General features: G+C 39.8%; 2 protein-coding genes across 13 annotated transcripts in view; one reads left to right on the forward strand and one right to left on the reverse strand.

The window, feature by feature from the left end:
- The window catches only part of KLHL32 (kelch like family member 32), a 122,467-nt gene extending 116,519 nt beyond the window's left edge, over window positions 1-5,948 (forward strand). For 2 of the 10 annotated variants that reach the window (XM_035561763.2, XM_035561765.2), the window contains 3 exons: window positions 518-710; window positions 2,707-2,801; window positions 4,607-5,876. In XM_035561763.2, the coding sequence (XP_035417656.1) occupies window positions 518-710; window positions 2,707-2,801; window positions 4,607-4,768 (450 nt within the window). In that variant the 3' untranslated portion in view covers window positions 4,769-5,876. Of the gene's footprint in view, window positions 1-517; window positions 711-2,706; window positions 2,802-4,606 lie in introns of all 10 variants that reach the window. The other 8 variants (XM_050709954.1, XM_050709955.1, XM_050709958.1 and 5 more) reach the window with 5 other exon arrangements.
- Window positions 5,949-14,381: 8,433 nt separating this feature from the next.
- The window catches only part of MMS22L (MMS22 like, DNA repair protein), a 95,853-nt gene continuing 85,863 nt past the window's right edge, over window positions 14,382-24,371 (reverse strand). For all 3 annotated transcript variants that reach the window (XM_035561753.2, XM_050709910.1, XM_035561754.2), the window contains 5 exons: window positions 21,629-21,840; window positions 19,290-19,456; window positions 17,781-17,877; window positions 16,485-16,652; window positions 14,382-15,075 (listed from right to left, as the gene is read on the reverse strand). In XM_035561753.2, coding sequence (XP_035417646.1) covers window positions 14,994-15,075; window positions 16,485-16,652; window positions 17,781-17,877; window positions 19,290-19,456; window positions 21,629-21,840 — 726 coding nt within the window. In that variant the 3' untranslated portion in view covers window positions 14,382-14,993. The remainder of the gene's footprint in view (window positions 15,076-16,484; window positions 16,653-17,780; window positions 17,878-19,289; window positions 19,457-21,628; window positions 21,841-24,371) is intronic.

A 24,371-nucleotide genomic window follows, 5' to 3' on the forward strand; every position in this document is an offset into this window, starting at 1 on the left:
TTTGTGAGTGCCCACAAATAAAGGGTTAGCGTTAAACCAAATACATGAATCACTTCAGAAGATTCTTTAGGAAATTATTTTTCCCTGTTGCTTCACTCCCCAAGGATAAGATCAAATAAGCTTCAGAATAACGAAAAGTAGAAGACTCTCTCTTCTCTCTTGACAGAGCTAGTTGGTACAGATATGTTAGCGCTGTATACAAAGGAGACATCTAACAGTCTTGCTTAAGGAGTATTTGCTACTGAATTCTGCAGAAGTAAAAAAGCTTTGAAGCCTGATGAGCTAAACAGAAAAACAGAACAAGAAATACTATTAAATTAATAAATTTATATGTGAGAAGTATAAACCATGTGTTGAAAGTCCATTATATCTAGTCAATGTTGTAACCAAAATGCATGTTTAACATATGAATAACACAAGTATATACACCCAGGATTTCCAGCCAAGGAGAACACCAATAAGTGCTAATGCTGTTGTACAAGCAGTGCTGAGACAACTTCTGTCTTTTTGTTTCCAGAATAAGTGGTTAAGCCGTAGCCCAATGCTGCAGAGGAGAGTGTATCACTCCATGGCTGCTGTCCAAAGGAAACTGTACGTGTTAGGTGGGAACGACCTGGACTACAACAATGACCGGATCCTGGTTCGGCACATAGACTCTTACAGCATAGACACTGACCAGTGGACGCGTTGCAGCTTCAACATGTTGACAGGCAAGTATTGTATACCAAAAGAGGAAAATTGTTACTCTTAAAGTAAAACATCAATTCTTTGCCCTTCAGATGCCTTTGGTATGTGGAACTATACATCTTCGCCTCAGTTGGCTCCGGATGGGAGGGGACCATTGTTGGCCCGAAAGAGACTTTAGGTTACTGTTCCAGCATTCATTGTTCAAGAAAGCATTTGTCTTAGGGCACTGTAGGCTAAATTTTTAAGATGATGCACATAAATCTGATTTAATGAGACAATCAAAAATACTTCGTCATCGAATACTACCAGTACTTATTTTTGATTCTCCAAAAGTATGTATGCACTGTTAGATTTAGATCCCTCTTTTGAGTGTGCAACAGGCAGATGCATCTCTACTGTAATAACATAATTTTATAGTGCTTTCTGCTTGCTGACATATCATAACAGGGCTTATACTGAAATCTATTAACCATCGCTTATTTCTAAACAGCATCTTCTTCATAAGTTTCCCGAAAGGAGGTGTCTCAGTTGAAATTCTGTCAGATCAAGGATGAGTTGAGTAGCTCAGATAGCTATGGGATCTATGGACTTCCTGATGACAGTCATTAGGAGGAGGAACACAGTCCACTGAATTTCAGCACCACCTGATGTGATTCCTAGATGTACTACCATTCAGACCCCTGGGAGAGACAGGCATATGACACATTCTCAGAGCAGCACCAACAATAGCTTTGCAGACGAGAATGCATCTCCAAGGCAAGCCAGCATAAATGTTGGGGCCATTCTCTTTTTCAGCAGACTTGGAGCTCCCTTAGTAACAGCTTTGTCTGCCACCAGGTTTCAGCACAGACTGCTATAGAAATCCTAGAACTGAGACTACCTCACTTTTCATTGTCTTGATTTGGTGTTGCATTCACTTCTGAGATCTACCACTGAAAAGATTTAGGAACTTAACTAGAAACTTAGGATAGCTGGCAACATGTCAGAGAAATGAGTGCCTGACAAATAAGACAGTCATGTTATGTCATTTTCCTTCTGAAAGGTTTAAAAACTTCTCTGATTGCATCTTTATTTTTTAGGATATTGCACTGGGTTTCTTAATCTCAAGGATCTTCAGGAGAGCTGCTCAGTTTCTGAGTTAGGTCATCAGAGCCCTTCATGGACACTGGGGAGAGAGGCATGGACTGAAAAGAAAGTTATACATTGTCAAACAGAACTATTTTTTTTTGTATCTGTTTTGCTCTCTATTACTTATTTTATTTTATTATTTGGAGGGATTGACTGCCTTAGAGAAGGACATCTGATTTGCAATTGCAGAAGTGCTGGCATGTAGGCACCTTTGTTCTGGAGCTGACCCTATATCACTTAGTGCTGTGAGACAATGGCCTCTCCTCGGACATGACCTGGTGGGTTGTTCCCAGAACCAGCACCAGGAGAAGCCATCTAAGTTTTTCTCTGTGTCTCTGCAACTGGCAGAAAATGTGCCCGTCGTACCATATAGTGCAGATTTTATTTTTTAAGGCTGTATTTACCCTTCAAAACTTGTGAATTTAAGGAGACCATCACTATGGGAGTGAGCTTGCACCGTACTTGTGCCTGTAGGAGCGAGGGAGCTGCATGGGTGTGGGCAGGCAATGAGCGGAGGTCACTCCCTTGGCTTACATGCCTGTTCGATGTGCGACAGAAGCTGAGGCAGGTGGGGAGCTCGCCCATCACCTACAAAGTACAAGCGCACAAAAAACGTTGAGAAGAGAGCAGATGGTCCCCTGCACAGCCTCAGTTTATTGCACATATGTGACCTGGCTCATCTGTGGTCCCTCTCTGGACAGCCCTGTTGTGTGCTCCCACAGACAGCAGAGAACAGCCCTCACACTTCACCTCAATTGTTGCAAGTTGTGAAATCTGAAACTCTCAATTTGCTGCCAAGTACATTTGCATCTTACTACAGAACTCCAGCACTCAGTGTTAAAAGGGTTAATTAAACACTGGAAGTGGCTTCTCTTTCCTTTTTTGCTTCAGGTCAAAACGAGTCTGGAGTCGCTGTCCACAATGGTAGAATATATCTCGTTGGCGGCTATTCGATTTGGACAAATGAGCCTTTGGCATGTATCCAGGTGAGTGATTTAGGTTTCTTTTAAAGTCTTTTCCAATAATTTTGCAAGGATATGCTTTGCACTGAGGTTATTCAAAAAGGAAAATGCAGGTGAAGTGGAGAGATTAAGGATGTTTCTTATGCAGCCACCAAACCTCTGCAAGCCAGAGAGAAAATAATGTGGATATTAAAAATTTATTTCCAGATTAGCCATTAGATGTAACTCTTCTAAGTAAGGTATTATAGGAAAGCAGGATTAAGGAATCACTCCTTTGACAAGATTTGGCTAAAATAGTGGATATATTATTCTCAGGGTACACAGTAGAGTTCAAAAGGAAAAGCTGTGCAGAAATGGACAGTGGGGCATGGGCTAACACATTTTCAGCCATTCTTGTGATTTTTTTTTTCTCTCCAAGTTGTCTTTCAGAAGAGCAGCCAGAGTTAATGAGTTGTTCTTTGACAAAGTTAAGCCAGCCTGCAACCTGCCCTAGTGCTTACTGCTTCAAAGCTTGAATGGAAGTTTTGATCCCCGCTGTAGGTAGTGGGTTGTCCAGTAAACTCTTCTGCTCTCTCATCTTGTGTCACAGCAGCTTACCTGCAGATCTGTGTCTTTCAGATGTCCCCATACAGACATTAGGAACTCTTATCTTCCTACATTCTTCTGAGTGGAGCAAATCTGCATCACAGCCATTGCTTTGTGACCAGCTGGGCAGTTACAGACAGAAACTCTTGTTTATGTCTCAGTTTCTGCACTTTTGCTGATAAACAACATTTTCATTAGCTTCCAACTACGGATTTTAGGATTTAACCTCCAAACTGTCCCATAAGGATTGAAGTTGGACCTAGCATAATAAGGGAAGGTATCAGATGCCGAGCTGCTGATCTTATAATGAACACACATTAGCATAAGTTTGTAAAGAACAGATCATGCAAGATAAGCAGTTAAAACCATGTTCTTGTCATAGTATAATTGTGTTTTCCTAAGTTGTTGGATACCATACGTAACAATTGTTAATGGAAAACATCACGCAGGCAGGTTGGATAATGCTACCTGAAGTACTGTGCTCTAAATGGAGTAACAAACATCACTGCATCAAGGCGGTGGCTGTACGACACCAACACGCTTGTTTATAATCAGCAGGTTCTTTGCAGCGTTCCACCTGGGTGTAAATACTGCTTAGTGACAAGTGACAGTGATCCTAGGATCTTGCTTTCAAAATGGACACTTGTCCACATCCCCAGACTGGTCGTGAACTGGCAGCCTGCCTGAGAGAGTTCCAGCGTTAAAGGGAAAAGAAATACAGTGAGTGCTCTGGCAGAGCTGCGTGTGCTGCCCCTTCTCAGCTGTTGGCATTGTGCCTGGCTTTAACCAGTGAAACTACCCCTTTTATCTTCAAATTCAGCAAACCTGAGTTTGCTCTCATCTTTGGAATAAAAAAACAATTTTTCCGTACTTCTTCATTTTCCTTAAGTCAATCAGGTATGAATCAAAGCTTTCCAGCTTCGGTAGAGCTTCCCTTGCTCCCTATAAACCAAGCTGACAAACTGTTCAGCATTTCAGTGCAGAGTGCTCTACTTGCGTGACTGCACATTCTGCTGCCAGGAAGCACCATCAAATGCCACTGTCTGCCACTAAATAGCTCAGCTAAGATAAGATTTGGGTGATAACGACTGCAGTAAATCACCAGATCCGTAACTGGAATCTAGAAGTGATCCAAAACTTTCTTTCTGTCAGGATTAATAGTACATTTATGCAGCCTGTGCCAGTGGGTTTGTTTCAGGTTCCTTCTGTGATCCCTGAAATATTTTCTGTACTTTGACCTGCAGGTGCTGGATGTTAGCAAGGAAGGGAAGGAAGAAGTTTTCTATGGGCCTACGCTCCCATTTGCTTCCAACGGAATAGCGGCGTGCTTTCTCCCAGCTCCTTACTTCACATGCCCCAACCTTCAGACTCTGCAAGTGCCTCACCACAGGATCGGCACAATGTGAGACAAGGAACGTGTACTTCATAAAATCAGACATGGAAGAGGAAAAATCAGACCCTGTGTATTGAAGGATTTCTTTGGATCAGTGAAAAGAATCAATCCCCATGGGCTGCTGCTTTACCTTCACACATTTGTCTTAAAGTTGGATCACAATAGGCAGGAAGGAGGCTACAAAAACTGTGGTTTCTCTCCTCTGCCTCAGATGCAGAGGCATATATGTGAGAGCACTTGGCATTTCTGCTGGTGACTACTTGCTGCCTGTCTCTGTTTAATTTCCTTATGCAACTTCGTTAAGGCATTGCGAATGCTCTCAGCTCCTTCCTGGGCTGCTGTTCTTTGGAGTCTGCACGTTCAGTTGTTCACCAATGGCACTTTCAAAGATGATAGAAAGTTGTGTTTATGTTGACAAAGATGATATAATACTATGGTAATTATGCAACTTACTTGATACCGTTGGCAAAAAGAATAACAAATGTGCTGACTTCCAATTCCGAACTCCATCGTTTACAGTTTCTCATTTAATAATACTTCATTTGAAATTTAAATACTGTGAAGCAGATTAAAACAAAAAATAAAAAACAAACAAGCCCTGTAGTATATAAGGATCACACAAAAATTTGTGAAAGACAAAGACACTGAGGCTTCACGGTTAAGCACAAGTCTGAACTGAATGTGTTTGTCTGAGAATCTAAAGATCATTTGGGATATCATTTACCAAGGTCTACTATCAAATAAATGTTACCTTCTGTCATATGATCAATTCCTCCTGACAGCTGCAGTCTTTCAATGGTGGAGAACAGCCTCTTTACTGTATAATTAAAATGTGCCATTTACTTAATATTTTTAATATCCAGTTTGCAAGGGGTCACCACATTTACAATTATCAATGAACAGTCTCATTTTGTCCAACATATGGTCCCACAAATCACTGGTCTCCAGAGGCTAAACAGGTGTATAACAATGTCAATATTTATTTATTTATTCTTTCAGTTTATGTAGTGTGTCTCCCTTCCATACTCCAAGCATATGCCAATTCACAATAAATACTCTAACCTGTTATATTTTGGCTTTGCTTGGCTATTGCAGCCCCCATCTCCTATTTTCATCTTTATTTACGTATCTAACAACAACTTCAATGTTTGTAAGTATTAACCAAGCATATAATTAAATCTTTCTCTATTTATGATTTATGGGTACTATGCTCTTCTCTGCTTTACCTACTGATCTGCTCCCTGCCCCTGTGCTATCTGAGCAGACCTGTGCAATTCCTACTGACAGTCATGCAAATGCCAGGTGCAGAATATGCCACAGCAAGAGCCTGGGCTTGCTGGACGGGAACAGGTTTGATGTTGCCCAGTGAGCAGCAATTCCAAGTCAAATGCATCTTTAAGGGCCTGGTTAGTGGTACAGCGAGGTGAGTTTTATCACTTTCTGCCATCTCCACCTCTAGCTGGGCAATGTACTCACACCACATCACCTTGCCTTTTCCATGCATTTTCAGGTTAGAAAGTTTTGTGTTTATTTATTTATTTATTTATTTTTCTGGATTTTCTTAGCAGCCTGTAGTTGCATAGAAACAAGCACCAGCTGCAACTTTCACTGAGTGCTAGCAATGTCTTCCTTTGCACACAAAAATGAGGCTTCATCCAGCCAGTACTTTCTCTAACTGTACAAGAGCTCTATAGGCTGTGCATTGGGATTTTTTTAATTCCTCTGATTTCCTGAAAATCAGCCTGCAAGGGCCATCTCTCCTAGCTGACCTTTTATACTTTAAATATCTGACTGTTGCCTTGTGTGGGCTGCCGGGCCCAAGCCTGGGGAGCATTTGAAGCTCCACTTACGTACAACTTGCAGGGATGTGGACATGGTACACGCCTTGTTTTCAGGCAGAGGGTGGCTGAATAATCACGACACAGGTGTGTGGAGAGCCGTGGGGCTGAGAGCCAGGTCCCAGCAGTGCCTGGTCAGGTGAGTGATCAGCTTTAGCTCTGCAGAACCATCACCGACTCCCCATTTTGCAGAAGGTGGGGAAATTAATTCCTTAGCCTTCGTAAAACACAGCATGCTTCCAAACAAAAGTGCGGGGTACATTTCCCGTGCCTAAACTTAGTTTTGATCCTTTTATTCCTAGGCCTTGTAGCTTCCCACAGCTGCAGCTCTGAAATCATCTCCTTCATGAGCGCGAGGGATTACGGCGGAGCTGCCCGGCCGTTTACCAGTGGCAGCAAGCTGTGACAGGAGCCCGAGCTGAGAGGTGGAGGGGGGGCAGCGTCCCTCTGCAAAGCAGCATGTGCTGCTCGGTTCAAGGGCTGAAAGGCAGGAGTGTATGGCAAGAAAGTTATTTATCATGTTTGTTCTGCCCTTTAGACACTTTTACTGTTCTGGCTGTTATCACCAATTGTCTGTACTGGTGAATAGCGGTTTTAAACAGCTGTGCAATTGCATTAAATTAGTTAAGGGTAGCACAGCCACAGAGCCTCAGGACAACACATATGCTCCTATTAGTGTCAGGATTCTGCTCTGGCTCTTAATCATCAGGCTCCAGTGATTACAGAGAATCCTTTCATGGCGACCCCGGGTGCCTCACTTTCGTAGCTGGCTCTTTCTGCTTTTGTTGCAGGACCTTCGGGACAGACGGGATGCTTTGCTGCACCTGAACTCAGAAAATGCCACGTAGTTCCAGCAAGGTGAGCAAAAGGGTTTGATATTACCAGGTAAAGAGAGAGAAGGGCGTCAGTGCAAGAGCAGGCAGAAAACAGGCTGGTGCCAGCAGCAGCTCTGCTCTGGGAGAGGATTCTCTGCTAGGGAGGAGCAGGGGGTGGGTGGCAGAGCAAGGATGGCTTTGCAGGCAGCTTGAAACTGTGCAGTGGACGCACTGGCAAAGGCTGCCCAGCGAGCTGGAGGTCTGAACCAGCACGTGCTTGCTTGGCACATTTAGTGTCCATGACTCCTGAAAGTGCACCAGTTGCTGGCTCCTGTGCATGACTGCCATGCCTACCTCTTCTTTTCTTAATTTTATAAATTGTTTGGCAACTGTAAGCCTTTGAACCCAACCACTATCCCTGCCCAGCCTACTGCTTTTGGTACATACCTCTGAGCAGCAGTTTAGCTTAGTTTTTCTGCAGCGCCTTGAAGATGCCCAGAATAAGAATATTTCCACGCTCGATCATTCTGTTCCTGGAGTCAGACCAGCGCAATGTGAAAGCAGCTGCCAGCACAATTCACTCAGGTTCCCAGCTGGGAAATTGTGCAAGGTAATGGAGCAGGTTACAGCCAGCAAGAAGTCAGGAGGCGCTTCAGGAAAGAGGTACCTTTACAGCTGAATAATGCAGCAGCAGTTGTAAACTGGTGGGTTTGGAAGCCAGTGCAGTTCTGTGCATTTCTGCAGCTAGGCTTGTGGGCCACAAGGTCTTAAGAGCTGTAATGAAGAGCCTTTGTACTTTTACTCCTGTCCTGTGATCTCCTTTTTGGGGTCATTCCCATGAAAAGTCATATTTCGTCCTTTATACAGCACACTTCACCTTTGAGTCCTAAGATGTTTTATCAGCAAGTCTTACCTATAAATAACCACAATAGCAATCAGCTACTTCGTGCTTTTTATCCAAAAAGACAGATTCCAGAAGCAGCCTTGCACAGTGCTGACATGCTGCAGCAGCAGCAGCACCAAGAGGATGCCAACACCAACGGTTTGTTCTGCCCCTTTGGTTTCTGTTGAGCATTTCACACCCAAGTGCCGAGCAAAGAAATGCTTATGTGTTATGAGCCAGTGTGCAGCCAGTCTGTTTCCGTGCAGTAGCGTGTTTGTAATCCTTGCATTTCTAGTTTCTTATGATTTTTGTTATAACTTAGCTTTCAGGGAGAGTACCTGACTCCCAAGCTAAATCAAACTTTTGAAACTCTTTTTTTCCTTAAGTTTTGCCTTCCCTGGTTACCCTCCCCCAAACCTGTACAGACATTTAGTAGATCAGTTGCAGAATCGTGGAGAAATAGATAATTGAATATTCACACATGCAGAAACAACACAGGCAGAATGTGGAACAATGTGGAAACAAGCGCAAAAGGAGGCGGCATCTGTTTATTGAAAATTAGAATGTAGAATAAATTAAGAGGGCAAGGTTAAAACACTTCATCTGCAGTCAGAGTTTGTAGCGGAGGAAGACTTTGCAGGAAGTTTAGCACATAGACTATGTAAAGGGCTTCTACAGTTTAATTTTGCAAAACTTAAGTTTTTTTTTTTTCAAGGACACATTTTAAAGGGAAAAAAATATCCACATGATGTTTTTTCAATAGAGATGGTTATGTATAGTTTTTTCACAGTAATGCCAGAATTAAAATGCTTAAAATGTTAACTCTCACTATGGGTAGATTAGGTTATGTTGCAATACTTAAAGTATGGAAGAACAGAACAAGTATTTTTAGCAATGCCCTCACCTCAATTGAAAACTGAGCTAATTTTTCTGCCAGTGAAATACAGGTCATGTCGGCCCTTTCTAAAATTGATGACTAGCAAACTCAAAAATTTTAATGTCTGTTTATGTTTGCTGGATTGAACAATTCATTGAATTTGGTTTTGACAGGGAATTAATCTGTTGGTATCTACAAAGGCCTGCAAAGACATCACATCTATGAGTGCAGGATCTGGGTTCTGTGGTTGTTTTGCTTTGTTTTATACGTACTTCTACGTTTTGTATATTGAGCCTACAAAAGGGTTACCATTTCAATGCTGCTCAAGTAGACAAAAGCCATATCCTAGTCATTCATCATAAAACAAGCCTAATTATGCTAGGACATATTGACACTGCATCAGATTTTTAATCTTCAACATAATTTTATAACCATTGCTAACAGATGGGCTGATTACACTGAATTTGAGTTTTAAGTAATAGTTAAAAATTATAAAATATGATTAAACTGAAAATACCCATGCATACATTATTTTCTGAAGCTACTGAGAGAAGAAAAAACAGAGTGCAATAAAACCTCTTTTCAGTTTCCTGAGGGAAATACGTTGCATTTAGGTGGACAGTTAAAAAAGTTCCTTAAATGACTATCAGTAAGTAGTATGTGCTGTTGGCAGCTCCTCTTCTGTGCAATTACAAGATACGCAGAACCTTTTTCTTTGCACAGGTCTGCTGCTCTATTCCAGCATAAAAGGCATACATTTTTTTTCTATTTCAGAGGCTCTTTTATTGAAACAAGTGCCTTCCCCCACTACTTTTTTTGTCATTGAAAATGAAAGCAAGGAATAGTTTAAATTATCATGTTCCTTTTCTTTAATAACAATAAAAAATGGGAAATTCTTATAAAAATAGATGGACAGCTTTGTGGGACTAATGGAAGTTGCATGTGAATTTTGAATAGGTTTCTGTCTCCCCCTCCATCATTTTTCAGTTATTTTAGGGTTACTAAAGGAACGATAAACCAGACTTTCCTCTCCCTGCCATTGTTCATGATGTGCTGGACGTCTGTTTCACACCACAAGGACGATAATGGGTCAGAGGTGATCAATATCCTGAATTCTGGAACAAGGAAAATAGAAAAATGAAATACTTTCTACTCCTTTTTCCAATATGTAGGAATTAAGAGCTGAAAGGGCACAATAGTCCTCAGGCTCCTAAAATCAGTGGAGAAAATGCCTACAAGGCTCGTGCCAGCTGGACTTTAAAGAGGGCTCTTGTCAACATCGTTAGCATTGCTAAACACAAAGAGATATTGGGGATGGACCATGCAGCAGACTTTGGGGAAGAAAAAGCTTATAGAGATTTAATATTTTGTTAACACACCATTGAAACACATTGATCCTGCCGTGACTGTAATTAAGATTCAAAATGGCTTAATACCATCAACTTTTCATATGTAGACGAGGAGCTGGACTAAACCTCAGTGTTTGGTGAAGGCTTTCTGAATTTCATTATTAACTCTAACCTTAGTAATGCTTTTGCTCCAAGCTTGTGAGAGGCCACAGAAGCCTCAAAAAGTTGGGTAAAAGAAGCAGAATTGCAGTGGCACTTGCCTGTCTAAATACTACTGGGATGATGGATTATTCCTGAAAGGTAACGTTTGAACATAGAGGCAAATATATCACAAGGTCTTTAAATAATGTTTGGGGAATTGGGGCCAAAATGCTCCAGCCTGCTAAAAAAAAAACAGCACAGAGATGTACAAATGGATGGGCACAGTATGCTGGACTATTCCTATGAAGCTTACATGTCAGTGGTCACCACACCGATTTCTCTAAGAATATGCAGTTGGCCAGGTGCTAACTGAACATTTCTTCCAGGAAGCCATTTTTCCTTATTTTAAGTAATTAAAATTAAATTAATTTTCAGTAACTTCACAAGTTCTGGGAAGTTTGGATTAGGTCACACTGAGGCCAGTGAAATTGGTGAAGCTCCCCCTGCATAGGTCTAGAGCTACACATGATACGGACAGCGTGAGCTCAACCACAGTATTTTCCACAAGATAGTAGAAATGCCCATTATCCTCTAAAACAATTTGAATAATTATAAGCAAAAACCTTCCAGTCGTTGTAAAATAATACCAATACTGGGTAAAAGAAAGGAACATATATGCCTTCTGAAGACATCTTTTAGGACAAATTGCTTGCAAGAGCCACTGACCGCTAAAAAAAATAATAATAATTTACAATGCTCAACCTGGTTTTGGCAAGTACCTTCTTTAAACTCTAGCATGCCTCTGGAAGTGTCTCCCCCTCATCAACTGATTGACACAGCTGCTGCTGTCAGGGGCTGATAGCATCCAAGTGGCAGTTCTTGTCTTTTGTGCAGTCAATGAGCTTGTATTAACACTCTTAACAGATTCAGAGGAAGGCTTGGTATACATCTCTGGGAAGGTGATCTCAGGACATAATTTCTTCATCTGCTAGACATCATCTCAGATTTGAGGCTTGACCCCATTTTCCAATTATCAACATTCTTGTCACAGACACAGGAGCCTTGCTTAATAGCTTTCCAGGGATCCTCCCCTGAGACACTGTGGAGAACAGTTATCTATATCACTTAGTGGAGGGCAGATGACCCTACAGGGGACTTGGCAGAGAAAGACACTTGCACAGTGGTAGTGGAAGCTTCTGGTAGCTCACTGCCCATTTCTCCTGAGAAATAAAGACTCCAAAAACTAATGCAGGGCAAGGCAGCGACACATCTACACCCCCTGGTTTGCAGAGGATTTCTGCTCTGATGCTCCCTGTAGATTTCTATCTACATTGCCTTGAAAACAGATGTCTGAAATTGCCTGTCCCAACACATTGCAGAGGTGATGATCACTTAAGTGAGTCTCTGAGGTTGGTATATGACTTGCTAGTAATACCAGCCGTGCCTACTGGTTCCGGTTCAAATACGAATGCTTACAACCCCTCCACACCAAAAAATACTGGCAGGAGAACTGCTCGGAAGCAAGAAGCTTAAGTAAGTTTAAGACTAGGGAGTCACTGAGAGATAAAAAAAATTCTGCTTGGCTGCTGATCAAATTGCAGCACACTGAAGTAGCTGCTGGCTAAACCCTGAGGTGACATTTTCAGCTGCCACAAATACCAAGCTCCATGCCACCAGGATACTGATCCCTGGCAGAACAGATGAAAGTGTGAGTCTCTGAGTGAAAGCTTCTGCTTTGACACTTTTCCTGTTCCGCGTATAAGATCCAATGCAGATGCCTCAGAAGATGGCCACCCATTTCACAAATGACCATGGGGATGAATCTTTGGTGAAGGGAGAAGAAAGCAAGCTCAGCAAGGGCTGAGTTCCTTTCCTCTGAGTGAGGCTAAGGATACTGCAGGCTTACCAGCAGGTGGAAGTCTTTTGTTCACAGCCCCTTTACCTGATTTGCAGCAAAGCTCTGTCCTGCGGCTCATTAAGCAAAGTAAAGAGGCAGCCTTTGTGCCTACATGCAGATGACCTGCTCATGTCAGTAGTAGCAACCAGCATAGAAGCTTTCCAGGATTTCCTGCTCTAGCTTAAGCAGTTCCATATGTACAAGGGAGGTAGGCATTTTTACTGTTTTCAAACCAAACTGCATGGAAAATAATATAGAAAGGTTTACTCTACTTCAGACACTGAACATTATTTAACCTTTATACAGACAGCATCTAATAAGACACACAAAACAATCACTAACATATTGTCTAAGATAATACATAGCTTGTTTAGGTTTGCGGTGGTTATCAGCCATTTTTTAATACTGTACTTAAATTTAGCACTTTCTTCTATTTTCTAACTAATTTTGGACTGCTGTTTTGGTGTATACTTGGTAAGTCAGTCTAGAGTAATACTCTGCAAGCCTTCATCTCATTAATATTATCAAAACTGTCAGTCACATCTGCAAATGTCCATACCCAATAATTAGACCAAACCAGAATGCCCATTTCGCAGTGGTTGATGAATATAATGCAAAATGCTTTATTTCTGTTCACATTAACTTTCTGACAGAGAAGAATGATCATTTCCAAACTGTTTAAATCAGTTTCTTATGCACTGATCTGTTAACATTTGCATAAAGCTCTGTTGCTTTTTCAGAAACTTCCAACCACTACAGCTAGTATTAAATGTGTCTTTAACAATCTGCTAAACACATCATTAAATGATTTGTTGTATCTGCTCCATCCTTTACAGGTGCAAGGTTTTACTTTCAGGAAGTAATACTACAGTCAGACATCTGTTCTGTAATCTGGGTGCTAGGACTCAAATTTTGAAGAGACATCTCTATTAATCTTACTCGGAAAACTTATTTATTTTTTAAAAGCTTTTTAGAAATACAGTTCTCTTGAGATGAATAAAACTCCTCCCAGGCAGAGAAGCTTACAAGAAGCTACAATGCAAGTTCAATAAGTCACTTTCATAATGAAAAGAACCTTCATGTTCTGCACTATTAAGTAGCCTAAAGAGGCTTTTAGTTATTGCATTATCCGAAGTAACGATAGCTGATTTAGGGAAAAAGATTATCTATTAGGACTTGATAAAATTACCATGTAAAAATTACCAAGTAAAGCCGCCCTGACCAAGATATTTTTTTTTGGTGGCATTTTTGAGACGCAAAAATAATCTTTCCTTCCCATCAATATCATAAAGTTAAAATCTGAATAACATTAAAACGAAGCAGCCTGTTCACCAGTGCTGCCATTAGGGGAAAACTTACTATTCCTAGAGTCCAGTAAGCGGTTGAAAAAATATGGGTTACTGTGGGAAGTGAAAAATTTGAATTCCATAGGCATTAATGGAAGTTTCCTGAGAACTTTGGAAAAAATGTAGAAAAAGTTAGAGCTAGAGTCATTCTGGAAAGCCCCAAAAGATAATCCAAAATACAGCAAAATACTTGATAAATCCAGCTTTCTAGGCAGACAGAAGTAACTGCTAGTGTATTTATTTTAAATGAAATAAATTTCCCAAATGAGCATTTCCTTCAGAGGTCTACTGTCCTCTTTCTCTCTTCTCACACTATTTACACCAATTGTAAGTTAAATGTGTAATTAACAGTGTCACGACGAATAAAAAACAACATGGGATCCCTGTAAATTCTGGGTTAATTTTAAAACAGTGCTGAAAAGGAAGAGGTCAGGAAATCTGAGCCTATGTTTTCTTATTTTACCCACAAACACAACAGTCGAGATTTTACACTGGAAACTGAAAAACTTTAATGTTTTAATACAGGTGGAAGGTTAAGACAGCTATATACATTTTGTGCAACATATATACAAGACCTTTCTTAATATATACCATACTGGCCCAACTACTGGTGAATGCACTGCATTCAAAAAGCTCAGTACTACAGATAAGTTTTTCTCATTCTCCTAACATAATAAATTAGAAGTTACAAAGCTACAATTTTCTTAAGAATATACTGAATGAGGTTTTCAAAAGGACAGTGTTAAGAGGGTCAGGTCTCAATGTGAATTGAGTTTTGCGTAATTACTTTGATTTAATTTTTTTTTTAAATCCTGCCTTGTATGTTGCAATACAGGCTCTGCTCATGTAGACATTTGGACATGTAATAAAATTGCCATACCTCTTAATCACCATTCAGCAGATATTCAGAGTTACTCTTCAGATGCATGACAATATTCAAATACCATAGAAATCATTAAAATTAATACATAACTTGTAAAAAAAAAGATAAATGTATTGCAGTTGTAAAGATAAAAACTTGTCTAGTATGTTGTACAGAGCAGTTCTAGGTATCAGCATTGTCAGAGGAAAGGATCAATCACCAGCATACTGCTAACCTGTCTCATTTTCCAGTTTTTGTATCTCATTTTGTCCGGCCTCTGAGAGGTAAGATAAGAGTCTTTTATAGGCTTCTCTGTTGAAAAACAAAAAAAAAAGTGATGGGTCAGTTAGAAGTTTCACACATCTGAGGAGTAAAAGCACAGAATTTCCAAACACATTGGGATATGAACCCACAATAACTTTTTCTTTCCCTATTTATCCACAGCTTTGTTTGCTGTGAATTTTTAGCATGGCCGGGTTGGAGGAAGAATGAGGGTTGCATAATTTACAGCTATAAGTGTTGTGAAGATGCTTAGAAGTCTCTTTCCGTAGGGAGCTGCTGTGAAATAGATTTTTGTTTTATTTTAAAACATGGAGTTAAACAGGGCTTAGAGGAGATCTGCACTGAGACTTCACCATGTTCGCTATCTGATTTCTGCACAGGAAATCTCTCTGTGACTCATGCTACAGGTACAGTGATGTAAGATACTAGACTGCCAAGCTAATGAAAAGTGAATAATACAATTATAAATGAATTAAATATTTTTCATTGCATGGCCAATGTATACTTTTTGAATAACCTTTACCATCCCATGAATTTCATTCTTAAACGACTGCTTTTTGTTTGTTTTTAAATAACCCGGGCCCTGCCAAAGCGTACATCAAAACTTCTCCAGGCTGAGGTGTGACAAGGATCTACCCTTTGAGGGGTACCAGTATGTGTAACCAGACACTGAGGCCAGTTCCTGGCCTTGACCCACTAGAGCCTGCATTCCAGTTAGGAGATCTAATGGAAGGAGCCCTTTTGGCTTAGGTGCAGAGCTGCCTCGATTTTTGTAGCAACATTTATATGGTTGCTGAAAGTTCCCTGCTGCATCTGCACCAACAGAAGCCACCATCAGTGCTGAGTTGCTCACCTCGTGCCATTTCCTCCTAAGGCTAGATGGATTCACATGTCAAATATTTCTGTCCTGAGTTCTCAGGGGGGCAAATGGAGAAAGTATGATTCTGCTGTGCCTGTCGGAGAGGAGGCCAGCCTTTTCTGAACAGCCACAACTCTCAGAAGTTTATATTATGAGAGAACTCTTAAAATTCAGCCATGGATATTTCTTTCCAAGCATCTGAGATCATATCTGATTATACTATAATTTTACTTTTAAGCCATAAAGTTATCTAACACAGGGACTTACAGGATAATTCATTGGGGCAGGAATTCTTCTTCACTGCATGCTTTATAACACAGAGTGTAGTGAACAGAGGCAGTCTGGCCTCTCTGATATTCTGTGGGGGTCTGTAGCCCTAGTGTCAAAATATCTCTGAAAATACTTAGTAAATATAGATGGCTTAAAACCATGAAAGGCATGAGCAAAGGAGATTTTGTTTGAACACTCGTAAAAATCACTCAGTTTTTAGTATGTGTACTGCTGTCTAACATTGCTTTATTTCAAGAGAATATACCCCTACTATTCACTATCAAAAAGCAGTATTAAATAAAAAACAAACCTTTGTGCAGCATTTCTTCCAAGACCTTGTTTGTGCTCTGAATCCTTCAGAGCCTGTGTCATTGTGGGAATGAGGCTGGTAACTAAAGTCTGATCCAAGACTGCCACTGCTTCTAATATGCTGTAAACCCGGTGATCATACACGGCAGTGTAGTCCTGGATAAACTGCCTGAGGGGGACACAGAGGCATTTAATGCAAGGTCAAAACTAGATGCAGAGAACATGCCAAGAACAACTGAAGAGTCTAATCAGAACAAGCAATCTGGCTGCATGGAAATTTTCCTATTGTTACAATGAAATACTCTACACGGAATACCTTCTCCAAACAGAGCCATGCTTTAGAAGGCTAATGCTGAGGAAAAAAACCACACATTTATTTTCAAGCAAATTGTCAGATTCTGCTGCTGTTTCGCCAGGGCTGACTTCTTCCAGAGCACTTTACTTTGTAATGCAGCTGTCTGAATGGAAAACTAAAAGATGTATTTATTATTTAACAACAACAAAAAGAAGTCCATTAAGACAAGGCATCTAGATTCAAATCTGCAGAAACAACGTAAGCATTTCTTTGTAAAGTTCCACTGGATCTTAAGCAGGGTGGAAGCGTTACCCATTTGTCTTCCTGAGGGCTTGAGGTCTTTAAAGAGCACAGATTGCATTTGAATGAGAAGTTACACCACTGAAGTGAAACACCTCAAAGTGTTTACACACCGAATTCAGAGGATCTCTCTGGAGCTTTCGTCTAGACATAACCCAACACAGCACCAATGTTCAGGTTTGCAAAAGGTCTTTGGGTCTTAGCTCATGTATCTCCTCTACTGTATCCGCATGAGGAACAGGAGGGTACAGGATGTTGGAGAGGTATGGAATAAGTATAATTGTCATTAAAATAACTTATTATTTACTCATCATAGAAATTAATAAAAAAACAAGCAAAACTTGTTCTATGAGGATTTGATCTCCATTATACACAATCCAAATTAAGCATGCACAGCACCTTACACTCAGCATCACCATTCATGAGGAGATTTTCCCCTTAGAGCAGCAGTGTACCCTCTCTACTGTAGTCCTTTGAAAACAGTACCTAATCCACAAAAAACACAGATATGTTTCTCTATATTTTTGCTCTGGCTTTTTGGCCAAGCTACGTTTAAAACCAGTGCCAAAAGTACCATAATTTAAGTGCCATAAACAAGAGACAATGTGGTATGTTAAAGATAATTAGTTATTTAAAAAAAACATGTTTGCTGTCAATTGGATTGCAGTAGATTCACTGCCAATTGGCATATTTTCTAGTTACCTAAATACAGAAGTCAGCTGGGTGGCATGTTCTCCTCCTGACCCCGCTTGGCAGCCTTCTACCATGCACTGCACAATGTCTGTAGATGTTTTTTTAACTGTAAAAAAAAAAAATCACAAGATTCACACAGAGCTCTTGAACTGACCATCTGGAGAATGTCTTTAATGAAGATTACAATTTTTAAATGAGGAAAAAAATGGTTTTTATCTTACTTTGATACAAGTGAAATGACTTAGAGCAGTTAGTTAGATTGGCTATAAAGAACAGAATGAATCACAGATTTATGCGAAAGTCCTATTTTCACCACCATTATACTTTAAACATACAGATTTTTAAGTACAATATTGTCTCTAAGTCAGGGCAGAGACACACACTTAGTGGAAATAGGGATTTTATTTAAATTTAAGTTTTGTTTGTATTTTTCAATCATTCTTATTTGCATTGAAGAGCAGTCATGGCATTATATCCTGCCCAGAGCTATACAGATCTACTCCTTACGTTCAGTGGTGGGTATTGTTCTGAATTCCACCCGTTTTTCTTTTTTCAGACAACAACAACAAAAATCACTAGTTTCTTCCATTTATTTTTTTCCAAATATTCAAGTTGCAGGATACAGCTCCTCCTTTGTAACAGTGGAACTGAGCCGCAACTACTTCTCTACAAGGGCATGGTGGAGTCCTGTCTAGACTGGCAGTGTGTTGATGGCTACAGCAGCACGGGACATTCAGCTCACTCTACCCCACAGCACACTGCAAAGTGGGTACTTTCAGCTTCAGACAGGTATGGCTACGATGGCAGAAGTGGGGAGAAAGGTGTGTGCTAATTCAGCTAACTCGAGCGTATCTTGTCCTTGAAACTTTCACAGAACAGAATCAAAAATTGCTTTATTAGCCAAAATTCCCTGGAGAAGTCAGAGGTGAATCCCCACTTTGCTTAATACCTCTACTGGCAGCAAGGAGTAGAAACTGTTGGCACATTCACATTCATTGTACAACTGTGGGGTGAACACAGTACTTCATTTTTTAAGAAGCTAAAAATAAAGTTATCACTACCAATCAGAAAGTGCTGAAAGAAAAGGAGGCTCAAAGATCCCTTCATAAATGAATTAAAGGTAGCGGGTTGGTTTCTGATGCCTCTATGTGGAGAACATGCACTAGACTTATTTGGGCTAAAAGCTTTAGGTGCAAGAAAACTTCCAGAGCTACCAAGTCTGGGAGAAATGAGGTGGGAAGTATGGGAGAAAGGAAATGCTCTTCAGATTCCTGACAAGCTGATCATGAGTTCATCAGAGAACAGCACGTAACTCTGAGAAAAGAACTCCTGTCTTGGAGACAGAAGTCCCAGCCTACTTAATGACCAGCCAAAGCTTGTCCAATTTATCTGGCTAATGCACCTCATTCTCCTCATCTAAAAGCCATGGAAAACTTGCACATTGAGATGAAGGATGCTCAGCAGTATAAAAGTCTTACAGGTGTACAGAGATGTATTAAAAGCAAACAAGGGGCTCACCTTGTAGCTCATTAACCAGCACCAAGCATTTCAACACAGCTGGGAGAACCAAGCCGATGTCACACGGTGCAGTGGTCTGCGTTCGCTGAAGCACCTCAAGAATGAAAGCAAGAACTGAGGCCAAGCGAGGAGGCGGAGCACTGCCTTTGAACTGCATGTAGTTTTCACTGGGAAGACAAAACAAACCAAAACATAGTCTGAGTTGTTTTATTTTTTTTCATTCAATGTAAGCACCACGCACTTGAAAATAACATTGTGATATTTCAGCGGAAGGCCTGTTACATAGATTTCTATCTTTATCTAGGCTCAGCTAATGGCTTCTATTTATCTTAGTCTTAGAAATGGCTCCCAATTTATCAGAGGACAGTGATGCCTTTTGACTCTTCTGTTGAGCGATGTAAAAAATAGCAATCATAATTATAGTTAAAAAGCCAAGTGTGACTATAAAAGTTAAAGCTGCGTAAAATAACTGAATAAAAGCAGGATTCAAAACAACATCCAAAATATAGCTGTTGTTCAACTACTTTATTTAGCTTTATGTGCTATTGTCAGTTCACAATTCAACTTGTGGTAACAGCTCCGCTGTTATACTGGTACTGTTACTTCTCTCAGCGGTATGTTGAAACAGAACCATCTCTGCTTTTGTTCCATCAGAGTTAACATAATCATCTCCAGTACAAAATTGGTCACAAAAATAAAAGGTAACTTTTATTGTCTGCAATAAGAGCAAATTTTGACATTGCTGACATTGACTGTCCCAATTTTAATGACTTTCTTAATTTTTACTTTTTTAAAAAATATATTCTTCCAAAAAAGTGGTGCAAGATTGAACTACTGTTGATTTGACATTACAAATGACTTTACTGGAAACTGAAGACAATGACTGTTACCTTGGAACATCCAGGAGAGAAGGGTGCAGGTAAATAGAACACAACATTTATTCATCAGTTAACAAGAGCACTCCCAGAACCTTCAAAATAACTTTTCAGATATTTAATAGTAATTACCCATAGCTACCCAAACTAGTAAATTTGTCTGCTGAGCAATGCATCAATTAAAAACCGTTATCCTTGTTAAAAAAAAATATAAGGCACACTTATACAAATTTACACTTTCAAATAAAACTGACTTTAAAAGATCTGAATATTTGAATGCACATTGACATAACTCAGAAAATAAAAATTGTAACACTTCTATATCCTTTGCATCATGTGGTCTTAGGTTAGTATCTCTGAAATCTCCTGTCCCATTAACTTACTATGAAAATTGCAGACTAATTTTTGGGGGTGGGTAGGTATACTCTTCCACTCAAATGATTCTCTGACCTGGATAATACACTCTGGTTCAATTTCCTCTGTGCAGCAGCAAGATATTCATTAGCTTTCGTATGGCAAAAAGGCTAATGAACTTTGTATGTATTTATGTGTAGACCTAGTGACTGCCTCCTGACCACCCAACAGTTTATAAATCAGGCTGCTGTTCGGTTCTAAGATATTCCTCCCAGATCACTAAGAAATGTTTCATGTCTTACAAGTCACCAAGTGCCATTACACTTTCAGAACTTTCCTTCCACTATCAATCTTAAAATTCACACATGCATGCACACATTCACAAATAACTTTGAGATGACAAAGTTTGAGTATTCATAAGTTCAAAAAAAAATGTCAGAAGACTGTGAAATCTTAATTCACTCCCTTAATATGTGATAATACAGGCTTTACTTACAACATTGCCTACCATATTTACCTACAATCAACACCGATATTCTTTTAATCAACGTGTATACACACGCTTTAACAAAGAAAAATAAAGTTACCTCAGATAAAAGCAATCATTTTATATTTGAGGGGAGTTAATTTTTTTCCCAATGTGAAGAAAAAATACAGACTGTATCTCTACATCTCCGTCTTCCCACAGCCCAAAATCTCTATTTCCCCTGGGTAGCTGGCACATCTATGTATATCCTGACACTCACAAGAGCACCTCATCCTCCCATGCACAGGCCGCTGTGACAACTGACTCTGTGACCCTAGATACAGCCCGAGATGCAACCATACGATGAGGTATATTGGAGTGCAATGTTTTTGGAAACATACTTGCTTTTCATGTGGCCATATGCGATATTTTTTATTATAGTCTAGGACCTCCATCCTCAGTGACTCCCTCACCGGCTTCCAAATCTTCTCAGTTTTACCTTGCTGCTCTATATGCTTTGTCCTTCCTTGGCTCCCTACCCGGCATAACTATCAGTTATTGAGAAAATAACAGTGACATTTCCTTTCTCATTAGCTGTTTGTGAAATCTGAATAAATGACACTTTGTTCTTCGCTGGTCCTTACTTTATGACATGCAGAGTGGTCTTCCGTAGACGGAGCATCTGGGGGACTGTAATGGAGCTGCATAAAGCAGTCAACAAAGGATGCTGTCCAGCTCCAAGTGCAGTTGGTGAAGAAGGGAGAAATCGTCCAAAATAATGCTGAATAATGCTCCCAAGCAGTTGATTTAAATAGGCTCCCTGAGTTTGGGACTGACAACATATAAAGGATAGGCCCTGTGAAAGAAAGAGAAAGAAATTGAGTAAGTCTAACTGCTACCGAGCAAGTCCAACAACAGAAAGGCAAATACTCCTTACACGCTGCATGTACATTACTGCTGTACACATAACTACTGCATGACAAGTAAATATCAGCAACTTGCTACACCTATGATGGTCTATGGATAGTCTAAGTCAATGGTCTATGTCTATATCTATATCTATCTAGATATCTATCTATATAAATTATATATAGATAGATCTATATCTAGATATATATATAGATATCTATATCTATATATATCGATCTATCTATATATATCTATATATAGATATATCTATATCTATATAGATATGTCTATATCTAATCTAAGTCTATGGATGGTCTAAGTCAAGTCACGGCTTACAAAGGAGAGAAAGTCTTTTACTGGACTAACTAATACACTTGGAAGATGATCTGTGGGGCATACAGTCTTCCTTTCAAATCTGAAATAAAACCTTGGCATTTCAGACCTGAGAAAGGTTTTCTGTGCCCAAAAGCTCCTCATTTCTTTTTCAACTACGTGTGTGGTCTAATGAAGATAGAATAGCAGTCTGACGAGAAAAAAATTTGCTGATAGCATGAACAAGTTAGAGTAAATTAGGCACCATTTGTAGGGGATTTAAAGATTTTTTTTAATCTGTTTACAGTAAGGCTAAAACTGGTATGACTTATCCAATATAAGCTATATCGATGCCAGAGAAAGATCTATAATGAAAGTATGTGCTGTCTAGGCAAGTTTCTATGTGAACACTACCCATAGTTATACAACATACACGTTTCACCTGTGGGAAGGGAATATCTCTCTTATTTGTAAAAGTTTATGTGAGATAAAGTTAAGAATTCACTTCCCATTCTTTTGGTTACTGAAAGGAAGAAGAATGAATCACTAAGGGAAAAAAAAAGCCCAATTGTCTCCTATCACAGGGGTCACAGTAAGGAGTACAAATAGAAGTCTCTTCAGAATTCAGTTTTCGCAATAGTTTTGTCCAACAGGAACAATGACATAAAAGAAGTTCAAGCACAGAGATCCCTAGACAGCAACTTCAACAGTACTTCAAGCTTCCATTAGCACTACAGTCCATATGTTTGCAATCCAGACTCCAATTTTGGTAGGATATCTGCCTGAATATTGACGGTTATTCATACATTAAGGTATAAAATTCAGAAATACTTGAAAGCTGCTTTTGTTAATCAGCTACTGACAAAGAGCATTTCCCGTTGCTTTTTGCAGAAGAGCTCCCTCCCCAAAAGATTTTGGTCTATAGCTGTCCACATGAACATAACAAAACAACTCTTTCAGCAAAAAAAAAGCAGGTTGAGACATAACTGAGAGTCTTTTTGGCACTTTCGTGAAATGGGGAGTTCCAGATTTTGGTTCCATAGTATGCAAATACAAGAAACATTGGATCTTAAGAAATGAGATGCTTGAAGACCTGCCTCAAGATTTGCTGCAGGCAGCCCTGCTGAACACAGACACGTTTGTCAGGGGTTGAACTTCACATGTGTCTGGAACTCCCTGGGAATTTTGTTGTATCCCAATGATAAAAACCATATTCCCTGAACCAGAACTTTGATTAGCAGTTCAGATTGTCTCAGTGTTTTGCTTACACAGAGCAAAATTTTGTAGTAAAACGCAGCTGCTGCTATATCAGAATTCTTAAAAACACACTGCTTGGCAAGCAGAAGGCTCCGAAAGACTGCTGTAGGTCATTTACTTTGTAAGCTTGAGTGTTTGGTGTTCTCAATTAGACATTGCAGCAAGCATATAGAATAGCCGCCTGTCCTTTCTCCAGCACAAAAAGAAAAATATTCCGTAATCCCACAACCAGAGCTGGCACTCTTAAGTCTCTAGACTATTTCAACACCACAAAAAACATGTGAGAAGGTGTATTAATCTATCTGATAAAAGGGTCACAAAAGAACAACATAACACTCCTGTAACAGTTTCACTTGAAGATGGATCAACAAGTCTAGCCTGATCATTCATAAGAGCACTTTATTTTTAAGTTGAAGCAAACTGATTCTGAATTTTTAAGTGTGGGATGGGGACAGAAGTAATCTGAAAAAGTAGGAAAGAATTAAATTTATAAACAACACCCTGTCACGAGCATTACTGAGAGAGAAGTCTTGTTTGCTGGGGTGGGGAAGGACAGAAGTCATGAAAGATTTTTCTTCTTCAGTTATCTGATGAGGATAGAGACTGCCCTTGATACCCAATAAGGAGGCCTGCTAATTTAAGTAGCGTTTAAAAGCATGGAAAACCTATTTGTTCTGTAGGTTCCTTTTTGGTGGGTCAGGCAGAGATAGCGCCTCTCAAAAAAACATGATTTTTAAAACCACACAGCAATACCAAAATCTCTTCTCAGTAAGGAGGATCCTCACCTTTTTTTCTTACTTCAGAACGGAATTTACAAGTTCAGCACTAAAGGCTTCCAAGATCCTAATTCTCTTTTCCAAATGGGAACAGCAAGGAAAAATCACCTTCCATTTTGCAGGTAGCCAGAAT

This window comes from Cygnus atratus, chromosome 3 (genome assembly GCF_013377495.2).
Source record: "Cygnus atratus isolate AKBS03 ecotype Queensland, Australia chromosome 3, CAtr_DNAZoo_HiC_assembly, whole genome shotgun sequence".
Taxonomy (NCBI): Eukaryota; Metazoa; Chordata; class Aves; order Anseriformes; family Anatidae; genus Cygnus; species Cygnus atratus.